At 40.4% G+C, this 12,273-nt stretch overlaps 1 protein-coding gene across 5 annotated transcripts in view; it reads right to left on the bottom strand.

The window, feature by feature from the left end:
* Nucleotides 1-3,724: 3,724 nt before the first annotated feature.
* The window catches only part of PLEKHG4B (pleckstrin homology and RhoGEF domain containing G4B), a 198,798-nt gene continuing 190,249 nt past the window's right edge, over nucleotides 3,725-12,273 (bottom strand). For 4 of the 5 annotated variants that reach the window (XM_054019017.1, XM_054019016.1, XM_054019013.1 and 1 more), the window contains 2 exons: nucleotides 11,690-11,749; nucleotides 3,725-4,541 (listed from right to left, as the gene is read on the bottom strand). In XM_054019017.1, the coding sequence (XP_053874992.1) occupies nucleotides 11,708-11,749 (42 nt within the window). In that variant the 3' untranslated portion in view covers nucleotides 3,725-4,541; nucleotides 11,690-11,707. The remainder of the gene's footprint in view (nucleotides 4,542-11,689; nucleotides 11,750-12,273) is intronic. The other variant, XM_054019015.1, reaches the window with a different exon arrangement.

Here is a 12,273-nt window from a genome sequence, read left to right as displayed (position 1 = left end):
GGACATTTTAAAAATACAATTTCTCAGTATTAAAACTAAGCTCAACATCTGGTTTGTAGAAGACAACCTCTCCTTGATGAAGCCAGCATTCTGAAAAAATCATTGGCAAAAATCCAATGTGAGGGCAAAGCATTTTATCTTTAGAGCTTAGAATCTTGTGGATAACCTGTAAAGACTTGGAGCTAGCTCCCTCATCTGGCAAAGGGTGATAGCTACTAAAAAGTCTTCTTTACAGGAAAAGAAAGCCTGGGGAAATCCACTCAGACTCAAAGTTTATTCACCTAGATTCCAGAGATCTCAAGGACAGCCACAAATTCATGAAACGTTGTGATGGCAACCAGATGGCGCATTAGGTGAGACGTTTTGAATCCTGATTAGGACAACAAGGAAGTGACTTGAGAACAGTCAACAATTAATAGGACATGTGCTTTGCTCATGGGCCAGATCCTAAAGTCTTTACTCAAACTATTACTTGAAGTGAATGGGTGTTTTGCTTGAGTAAGGACTAAGTACAAACCAAACAAGAACCTTAGGGTTTGACCCATATATCTTAGTACATGGGCGGATAGAAGTGATGATAGGGTAAAGTGGAATAGAGGAGCAAGGGAGAATCTAGATGCTGCAGGGCCAGCTCACTGCTAGGGTGTCTCCTCCTGGCAGCTCTGGGGCATAGCTCCTTCCAGGTCCGATGCCCCCTTCCATCACTCATATGTGCATCCTGCTGCCTCGCTCTTACTCTGCAACTCAGCATGCTCTCCCTTCATGGCTTGGCCCTCCAGCCAGGTTACTATGTTTTCCCCTTCCAGGGGTGTTATCAAAGTGTCTCCATCCAAACTGTCTTCAGCTGTCTTCCAATTCACTGCCCAGACTGTGCCACTTCTCCAGTGGCTACCAGGGGAAACCGGGCCCAACCTGTACTTCAGGTTCTGGCACAGGGAACCTCTAATCAGCAGCCAAGGTCCACAACATCCCACCTTGCTACCATTTTCCTGAACCTTTTTCTACTCTATACCTCTGTCAGGCTTTCGCTCCACCACCATTCTGGGTGAATCCTTCCTTCATGGCCTGGAGCCCTGGGCTTTCTAACTCTTCCCCGGGTTTCCTTCCCTTGCTAACGGTCAGAGAGTGGCCACAGGATTCTTCACTGCAGTCCCCTTCTGCTGCCAGCTTCCTGGTGTATTGTAGCCCCGCCTGTTCTTTCTCAGCTGGGCGCCATCATCAATCTGGGGCTACTTAGTCCCCTAATTCCGCTCTGAGGTGGCCTAGCCAGTTAACTGGCCCCTGCTCAACCTCATTAACCCCTTCTAAGCTAGTAAGGAGTGAACACCCATCACTGTAGGGAATAAGGAAGATTGGGTTAGATATTTAGTCCACAAGGTTAGGACAATAAGACGGAGGGAAATGTCCTGTAAATTACATTTGGTTTCTTAACTGAACGTTTATAAAATATCAGATGTACAGTGTGACACTGCACCCCATAGTCATCATAGTGATATGATTATAGCATAATTATGATGCATTTTGTACAAGATGGGTCATGTGAGGTGTCATTGGAAAAGTTATGGTTTGCCAAATATGATTATCCTATTTTTGTACATGTATCATTTTTGTTATCAGAGGTTACGAAGATTGACTATGTATCTGTATTTCAAATATGCTTACTGTGGGTAACACCCACAACTAGCCTTTCAGGTACAACACTGAAGAAGCTACACAGTGCTAATGGCTCATCAACAAAGACAATGGACCATGGAAGAGCTTAGCCTCCCTGAGCAAGTTTCAACCAGACTACCCATAAAGGCTGCTATGACTCAGCAAGGCATACAAGAACATGTGACCAGACCACATGACACTGAGCTCCATTTTGGTACCTATATTTTTCCACAAACTGGCCTGGGAACTTACCTTTGAACAAAGGGTTCCCCTCATATGGAAAAGCTCTATAAGGTGAGGAGTGACATCATCTCTTAACCTCACTCCCCCTACTCCTAAAGAACAAAGACTAAACTGGGGGAAGTGCTGGTCCCAGGCTAAAGGGATTTCTAGCCTCTTTATGGAAACTTGATGGACTGCTTGTATCATCAGTCAGGGTGAGAAATTGCTAAATCAAATCCTAACTACTATATTAGGCCTAGTTTATGTTTTTTGGTTTATTTGCTAGGTAATCTGCTTTCGTCTCTTTGCTATCACTTAAAATCTACCTTTTGTAGTGAATAAACTTGTTTTATGTTTTATCTTAACCAATGTGTCTTTAAGTGAAGTGTCTGGGAAAATCTCATCTTGGCTAACACAAGTTTGTTGTGCATAATTTCCCCACATCGAGGGGAAAGCAACCTATATTAATGAGCTTGCATTGTACCTATGCAGTGCAAAATCATATAATACTGGGTTTATACTCCAGCAAGGGTGCAAGGCTGGGGAGCTGGGAAACTGGCTATTGTCTTCGGTCTGTCCTTGAGTGGCTTAGCTAAAGCACTCAGGTAGCTCAGTTGGATGTGTGGTGCCACCTGCTGTTGTGTTGAGTGATAACAGGGCCTGGAGAGGCAGTGTGAGCGGGACCAGCCCAGCTGAATGGTAAGGGGGCAAAGCGGTTCCCATAGCTCCCAGACTGCACCCTGGGGGTGACAACCCATCACATACAAGTTCATAAAATTCCCATCTATTAAAGTTAGTCCTCCAAGACCAATTCACTTTATCCCAATGCTCGGTATCTTATTGTTCCATAACAAATGTCATGATGCAACATCCTGGTATCTTGGGGAATTTTTCATATCCTGCAGACCTGCGTTCAGAATGCAGAACAGCCCCATCAAATTATCAAAGTGTGGATGGCTGATAACATTAGATATAGAGGAGTCATTTGGAGCTCCGAGGTTTTTCTGGATCAGTTCAGTGCTCTCTATAACAACAAGCCCTACTGGAAGGTGCTGCTTATTTTGTCCTGTGACACAAAAATAGTGATGTGACAATAGAAACACCCTCCCCCCCATACACACACCTTAATTAAGGGTAAGCTTGGCAGTTGCCTACAAAGGAGAGTGAGGGGAATGAAACTTTAGTGTCCTGTACTAGTTACCCACATTGCAGGTCACAGCATAGGTAAGCACCATAAGAGTGCTACATCCCTTCCTGTGCAGGCAGGGGTGAAGGATGAATATAGACTTTGACTTTATCGCCCAATGCGCCAGCCAGCATAGCTGAACTGACAGGGAGGGAGAAATAAAGAGCTGGCACAGATTATTCCCCCCCAATGCAAAGGGAGAAGCAGGGACTGAACTGTGACTTTCCAAGGGACAGCACAGCTAGACGCTGCCTTTGCTCAGGACAGATTACATTGTTACAATGTAGCCCTAAATTGGGGATTCTTGTATCTTTGTCTATTTATCTTTTATTATCTATCTAGGGTCTTATGCCAAGAGGAGAAGGCGAGTGCCTTCCAGATACCACTACTGTAAATGGTCAGTCGACTACTTTCTTCCCTATTTCCCCTCTGTCACTAATTTATTTATTCATCACACCCCTGCCTCACAAAGGGTGTGAGTCAGTCCTATGAATGCCCTATAGTTATAATGCCTCTTGGAAACCCATCAGAATCACAATTTTATCATAAAACAGAAGATTAAAAACCTGATAGATACTGCTCAAAGTTTCATGATTTTACAGCACACTCAAATACTTGGAAAAAAAAAAAAAAAAAGAACATCACATACAATAAAAATAAATGTAACGGTAGAAATGGTTTTATTTTTTTAAAAAAAATTATTAAACAAGGGCAGTGTTTGAAGTAACAAAAGTCAAACTGTTTTCAACAATCCATGAACAATAATATGTTTTCATATTTGATATTTGAAAATGATTACAAATAATTATTTCTATTTTTAATCTCTAGAAAATGCCATATTCTAACAGAAGTCCATGTTTACTATGATTGCAGGAACTCATGTTGCCTTTGTGGTATGCTGGAGAAGACACTAATAAGTCGATAAAAATGGATCTGCTGTAATGGGCAGCAATAAAATAATATTTACAAAAGTTCCAAGCAGTTTGTATATTTTTCCTTTTGTACAGATATTAGTTCATTTATTAAGGATTTCTACATTTACAGGATTGCACAAAATATAGTAACATCTACAACATCATCACCTGCTATATACAAGATTCAGGTTAAGACAGAAAATAACATTCTAATTTGCCACACACATGTACAAAGCCAAGTTCTACCCTTGCAGGCCTTCAATGCCACTCCCTGGAATCAGTGGACCTGCATGCTTATTTGAGAGAAGAATTTGGTTCATATTTTGGAAGTGCAGATTAAGAACTCTGCAACAAAACTGCCTTTAAAATGACAAAGAAAAAATAAGATGTCTCTTCTCTGGTCATGTAAAAAAATGTTTAGATTTTGATTTTGCTGATGATGAAATATCCAGTAAGAGAGTCCATGAAGTGTGTCACAGGTTTTTCATCACAAAGTGAATTTGGGATGATCTGCAACAGCAGGGTCAGCATGGCTGAAACTGTCTTCATAGTAATTTGACTCATAGCTGTCAAAACAATCAACAGGTTACAGTAAGTTTTACTATCTTTAGTTAAAAGCAGGACACCACAACTAGCATAGTGAAGCATTCAATCTATTTAGACATTAGCACTTCCGTTTATTATTATGTTGAACTATGGTGATAAAAATAAAATTCAGTTTAATTGCTTGAGATTGAAAGTTTTTCAATTAATACAAAAATGGATCAGTCAATGCAATCTATGTGTATGAAAAATATTCCTTAAGTCCATTTTAATAGATTTCAAAGAACAGTTAACCTAACTGTAAATGGTTATTAAAATGATCCGTTTTAAAATTAAGGCTTTTCAGCAGTGCTCAGCATTGGCCTAACTCTGTTCCATCAAAGCCTATGGTCTGACTTCAGTGGGAGCAGTCAGGCCAGCACACAGAGCTTTAGAAAATGTGACACTACGTGTATAAAGAATCTTTAACTGGTATCAGAAATTCTTACGTACGAAAGCTATATAGAAAGAAATACCCAGTTTCAGTTTTATAATCTACTACAGAATGTAAACTCTATTGACTTCAATGGAGTTACTCCCGACTGAGATCAAAGTATGTGTGAGAGAGGAATCTGACTCTTTAATTCATGAATTACACACAAATGCTGCCATTTTAATTGAGTCATTTCAACATCCATTGGTTTATTTGTGTAAATATGGAGTCTTACAAAGTCACTTGTGCTGTGCAAAAGTATAAACCTTTACTTATTAGCTGGTTAGATTTGTAAGGGGAAAGGGAGAGGGAATTGGGGGGAGGGATAGCTCAGTGGTTTGAGCATTGGCCTGCTAAACCCAGGGTTGTGAGTTCAATTCTTGAGGGGGCCATTTAGGGATTTGGGGATAGCTCCTGCTTTGAGCAGGGGGTTGGACTAGATGACCTTCTGAGGTCCCTTCCAACCCTGATATTCTATGAATTGTGGGTTTTATGATAAAAGCATGAAATTTGCCTCAGTGTTAGGACATGATCTAATAAAGATTTTCAGATATGGGGCTATCGCCAGCTCATGCAAGTTGGCTGTAGCAGCCATTTAAAAAACATTGTCATAATCAGCAAATAATGTTTTACAATTGGACATACAAGGGGTGTATTCTTGGTTTTGCTTCAACAAGACCTTAAAATTGGTGTAAGGACTCATTTTGTACTAATTTTGATGGTCAGTGTGGTCTTGGAAGAATTTAATCACATTTCTCTTTTTTCTTTCAGATATTACTTTGGTTGTGTGAAAGCTGCTTTGTGTTTGGGTAATATTAACTATACACAGTAGTGAAAGATACAGATTACTATTGGCTGTTACTGGTGCTTCAAACCTGTCAAAAAGATACAAGCTTGTTTGAGAACCAGGTCCGTCAACGGAGACATTCCATTCCTCTACTGACTGAGGCAAGCGTGCACTTTGTCAGGAAGAAACAACTATAGAGTTGATTAATCCAGCAGAATCAAAAAGAGAGCATGTTGGATCTGGCCATCAAACTCTAGCAGAAAATATCAGATGTTTCCATAAGATGAATGCACTTCCCATATCCACAGACAGATGATTAGATAATGGTGATGGTACTGAGAAAACTTTGAACAAGGCACAAATCCTGCTCTATCATGTTTTAAAAAATTTGAAAAAGCTGTGGATCACCCTGATGAACTGCAGAGGAAATACAAATACTTAGGTGACCAAAACAAAGGACCTCCAGAAAAAGAAGGGTGCTTTATTTGTGAAATGAACATACCATCAGAAGACCTCCATGAAGCTTCTATTCTCAGCATTGATAGTTGAGTCCACAACTGTGCACTTTAGCTGCAAGACCAGTGCTTGCTTGCAAACCTAAGTGCAGGGAACTTAGTGGCCCAAGGGACAAAGTATCATGCAAGACGTTTGGTGTCTCTCTACAACAAAGTAAGGGGGAAGAAATCTGAGCAAAGCAACACAGAGAAGATATCACATGGAACTGCCTCTTCTGAACTGATAACATAGATTGAAGAGACAAGACTGAATGAAGACATGGGTGCAGGGTTTAAACTAGCTGTCCTCACGATGCTCTATACAGCTAGACTAGAACAGCTGCCTGCGCGCATTCACAACACAGTGAAATAAAATCCCATATCCTTTCACACATTCCAGCTCTCCAAGCACACAAAGAAGGATGTGATGTGCTCCTTGCCTTCAACCTGGGCATTAAACTTGTCCTCTGAAGTGCACGTGAGGAAAACTGATGAAGCAGCATTTCACCTATCCCAAACAGAAAAAAAATATTCAAAGGGACCTGTTTTAAACAAAAACACAGTCTACTTGCATCATTTGACCCAGGATGCCAGGCAAAATCTGTGCTGGAGTCACTACTGGCACTGATGTCCATGATATTGTGTGGTTCAAACATTAAAACTCAGAACAAGTTTCCATTTATCCAGCTACCTTTATTTTGGCACAGCTGTTGCAGTACAACAATAATATCCATTGCCGTGAAGGAACAGAAAGTTTGTACCACAACAAAGCTCGAGAAATGCCTTTTCCAGTCTACACTAGTTTGATACTTCATGCACTGTCATGAAAAAGTGAGCTAGTAGATACTTCCTTTAAACTTGGATAGTCCACTATCTCCTGTGACAGACTGTTGGCCTCTCTACCAGCATGGCAAACAACGCGTGCCAACACTCCAAGGACAAGAATGTAGTCTGTCCACTCAAGCTCCGTGGTAGTCTGTTCACTGTTGCAGCCATAGACAACATAGACCACAATCCTAGCTCCACCACAGCAACAGACTCCTCCCAGAGAACTGGGACATCACATTTTCAGCATCCTCAAGTGGAGGTAGTTGTCCACAGAATTCCGGCCCTGGACTGTGAGACTGCAGCATCAGTGAAGAAGTCTATATCATCACTTCCTGAGTCCTATAGAATTGTCCCTCCAACGATTTTGAAGAAAACCAATGCTGCCATCCCTGATGCAAATATTGAAATGAAAACAGACTGCCAACTGATTACGCAAACCCTGCAAGAAGAATGCAGGTGGCTTGAACAAGTAAGGCAAGCAGCAAGTCTGGATACCTTCAATGGAGATCAAGCCACTTTCTGGGCAGCTTACCATCCCGGACTTCGCCCCAGCCATCACTGCGCTTCTTCCCCTCTTTCCAGATGACTCCAAGTCTGTGCAATGATTCGTCAGGCCATGGATGTGATAAGGAATGCTGTGCACCGCCTAAATCCATGTGCCAGTGATCACTGTGGATCAACTCCTTTTCAGCATAATCAAACTGATAGAGTTGACCTGGCCTGCTGGGAATGGAGAGGACAAATTTGTTGTTATGTTGAGTGGTCTTCATCTGGAAATGGCAAGTCTAAAGCTGATTGAGATTGGCTAGAAGACAGTGGATGGACAGAAGCCCTTGTTCAGGCCAAAGTGGCTTCCCCAGGAACAGCTGACTCCTTCCTGAAAGTGTCTCATGCTAGGCGGTCCACCAGTGGCCAGTACATCTTGCTCTATAATGAATACACACAGTATACCCAAGGTCTCAGGGAAGATGAGGCCACATGGGGTAATATAAATGGTGTGGCAAGTGGAAACTAGAAAACCCAACATTCCACTTTTGACATACCACACTTAATCTGGAGCTTCTTGTCTTGACCTATGCGCTGTCAATCTGTCAAACCTTGCGTTATACACTGAATGCCTTGGAAAGCTGTCACTCTGGTTCTTTGCATTAGATCATAGTAATTATGCTCAATAGATGTCTGTTCATCCACAGGATAAGGTAAGTCTTCACACAGTGTATCCAGACACAGCTACAGAGTTCCTAAACAGGAAATCCACAGTTTGCAAGACCCAGCATGTTTTCTCTGTAATTGCGCTTGACCAAACTCATGAGCAAAATAATGCCATTATCAAAGGGCATAGTGGAGCTGTTGGTCTAACACAAAGTCCAGAGGCCCTTCGGCGGTGGATGATAGCGGGACCAGAGGTAGCCAGGGTGATAGGAGAATTTGAAGCCACAGCAGAGAAAGGAACCACCTGAAAAGGGTCTAACACAAAGCACCATGAGCAGATGATAGTGCCCAGGCTTCGTTTACACAACATGTCAAGGCACTTGTTGAGGTCATAGAAGACATGAGCAACCTCTTCTCAGAGGAGAGTGTAGACTTAATTAAACTGGACACTGAAGACATTGCAGCAGCAGTTCATCTCATTTAAAACAGAGAGATTGCAAGACAAAACCAAGTCATTAACAGAGCCTATCAAGCAAAATAAACTCCCCTTGTTCAGCAAGCCTCCTGCAAGGGAGATCTCCAGGACCAAATTGCAGCTCTTCTTCTTGAAAAATGGTGGGGAATGCAATGTTTCAATATACTGAAGACTGAAAGACTTCCTTGTTTCTTAATTCATTTTAGGCTGCATGTTTATGTAAGCTGCCTTTTCAATCTTTTTGAGACACAGAAATATCCTGTTAAGCATAGGCCATCTGAAATATCGTTATTAGCAAAGAGAAATGTAACTTTCTGTTCATGAACAGAAACTTGTAAACTTATTGTTATATTTCTATGTAATTAATATTTCTGTAAATACTCCTTGATGACACACTACAAAGCATGTTAATTCTAAGTATTTTTGTATAATCTCAAGCCATCACATTTCATTGCTTTAGTTTTTAGGACACCTAGGACAATAGGAATATAAAAATACAAAATAAAATACAAAAAAACACAGTGGGTGGTTTAATACTATAAACAGTCAGTATCTGAAAAACATTAGAAAAAATGCATTCAGAATTTAAAATGGCTGCCACAGTCAGCATGGGATGAGTTGGTGATGGCCCCATATTTGAAAATCTTTATAGGTCATGCCCTAAGACTCTGGGAAATGTCATGCTTTTATCATAAAACCCACATTCTTTCACAAATCTGATCAGCTGTATGAGAAATAAAAAGAATAAAATGAAGGACTAATTCATTAGGCAAAGAAAAAAATCCCTCTCCCTAAAAACTCACTATTGGGTAGTTGCTGAGGTTTAGCCAATCTGTACAGAAAGCAGGGTAGAGAGTATGTGGAAAACTGGCCTAAAACTTACCTTTGCACATCTCTGTTGTGATGACTGTGTGCAGAGGCAGTTCTCTTTGTGTTCTTGTTCCTTATCTAACACATTAGTTGGGTATGTATCTTGGGGCATATTGTACCAATTTTTAGGCAAAGATTCCCCTTTGACTTCACTGAGAATTCATTTTAAGATTCCCTATTGACTTCAATGAGAGTTCATTTTAAGAACTGATGGTGCGATAAATCTTTGGTTTCTGACAACATGCGGTCTCTTCCATTCTTAAATTGTATTTGGGAATTTTATAAATGTTATTTGTAAAGTTGGTCAAAATTTTTCTCAAAAAAAGATTTTTTTTGTGAAAAATGGCCTATTTTAGGAAACTAAACTTTTTTGTGAGAACTTACTGGCATTACCAAAGTTTTTTGCTTTTTGAAAAAATATTCCCTGGCATTTTTAATCCATATATTATTTGCAATGTTATTGAAATGTTTATCAAAATCATTTTAGAAATCATTATTGAAATGACTAGCTTACTGAAAACTCTGTTTCCAGTAAGAAAATGCGATTCTCAGGAACTGAAAAATTTAGCTTACTTTAATAAAAATTGATAATATTTTGATTAAAAACTCATGAAAAACACCATGGAAAATGGTTCCATTTCAAACTCTGTGAAACAGAAACAATTTGAAATTTCAGGGTTTTTTGTTTTGTTTTCTGTTTTGCTTTTGTGAATGTGTTTTTCCTCTTTTCTTCCCAGTTATTTCGTCGTTATTTATTGACTTTACATTACTTTAACATGAAATGAATAATACAGGGCATTTCTCTAGCTACACAAGGGAGACTGAGTGTTTTCCCTCCAAACACTCCCATATTTTTGTACAAATACAAACTGTATATATGGTAGCCTGACCTATAGCAGCAGAGCCTGGAACAGTCTGCCTCTGGCATCCCTGGCCACACAAACAGGTTAGTCAATTCTAGTGCTGTAACTCCCCCCAAAGGCCAGGCAGTCCTTGTGTGTGTATTTGCGAGCCAGGAGGTAGCAGGGGATGACAGAGGGTCTGTCTACACTACAATTAAACACCTGTGGCTGACCTGTGCCAGCTGATTCAGGGTCCCAGGGCTCAGGCTAAGTCTGTTGAATTGAGGTGTAGATGTTTGGACTCAGGCTGGACCCTGGACTCTAGGACCCTGCGAGGTGGGAGGGTCCCAGAGCTTGGGCTGTAGCCCAAGTCCTAAAGTCTACACCACAATTAAACAGCCCCTTAAGCCAAGCCTTGGGAGCCTGAGTCAGCTGGCACAGGCCAGCCCCGGATGTTTAATTGCAGTGTAGACAGACCCTGAAGGGCTGCAGTTGGGCTTGGGAATCAGGAGTTGTTGAGCAGGAGAGGCAGGGAGTTTATCTGCATGGACTTTCCTACCTCTGGCTGCTACCTACCATGACAGGCTAACCTCCTAGAGACAAGCTCAGCCTGCTGTATGCAGCCAGCACCTTCAGCCTACCAGGCTTTGAATCCAGGCATTCCGTGCTGGATTCTGTCTTTACTATTCAGTAAGCGCATGCTAGAAATGCATCATCTCCATCAGCACCGTACCTCTTTGTTGGCATAAACACCATTGTTTAAAATTAAACAGTTAAGAAGACATGTATATGTACATACATAATAGACACATACCAAACGGATAAGCAAAAATAGACAGTGCTGCTCTATGTCAGGCATTATGCAAATAGTAGAATGTAGACCCCATTATGTCATTTCATACCATTGTTATAGCAGCATGTGTACAACCTACAAAGCAAATTTCTGTGGGCCAGAGATGCAGATATGAGAAAGGGCAAACATTCAGTGAAGGAAGAGAGTGAATTACAGGGAGAAAGTATAGTACTTTTATACCAGAGCACTCTCTAGAGAAGATTGTTAATAAGAGGTGACACAAATAGGATTCAATAACTTTTCTAATATTGTTAGAACATGCAGATCAGTTTTAAGACATTCTCTCGTGCCCCAATTTAATTGGTTATTATCTTATAATTAACGTGGCAGCCTGGAGTCTTTTTTATTAGCTTGATCATTTTAGTATAAGGATTGAGCTGAGAAAACCAGTTACTTACTGAATTAATGCCTGTCAGTCAAACCATTGTTGAGAGGCCTAATACATGAGAGGTTTTGTTCTGACGGAAAAGGGAGGGAAATCTAATTAAAACCAACATTACAGTTTGCTAGGAATAACCTGGATCATACTAACATAACAACGGGATCATCAGAACATTTTTTTCACAATGGCACATCATATAACATTCTCCTGGTTCTAGGGATAGTTCAAAAATGTGTCCTTAAACATTTCTAAACACTACCTCTGCTTAATCATAAGAAACTGAAGTTGAAAATATTGGATATCATCAATATGTTTTGTTTCATACAATAAAAATATAAGATGCACCATCATCTTTATTAATCATCTTCCTGATTTTATACATGCAGCAGGAAATCGTTCATAATAATGTCCCCAAAACACATTTAGCACATTTTTACATTTTGGTTTATAAGAAAATGATATCTTAAAGTTATTTGTTGATATGTCCCTTAAATTGCTCTTGAAATTCATAGAGCTCTGTGTGGCTCAAAAGCTTATCTCTCTCACCAAAAGAAGTTGGTTCAGTAAAAAAAATATTACCTCACCCACCATTAGGGTTGC

This window comes from Malaclemys terrapin, chromosome 2 (assembly GCF_027887155.1).
Source record: "Malaclemys terrapin pileata isolate rMalTer1 chromosome 2, rMalTer1.hap1, whole genome shotgun sequence".
In the NCBI taxonomy this organism is placed as follows: Eukaryota; Metazoa; Chordata; order Testudines; family Emydidae; genus Malaclemys; species Malaclemys terrapin.
The sequence above is the reverse complement of the archived record's forward strand: the minus strand, read 5'-3'. Positions and strand labels throughout refer to the sequence as shown.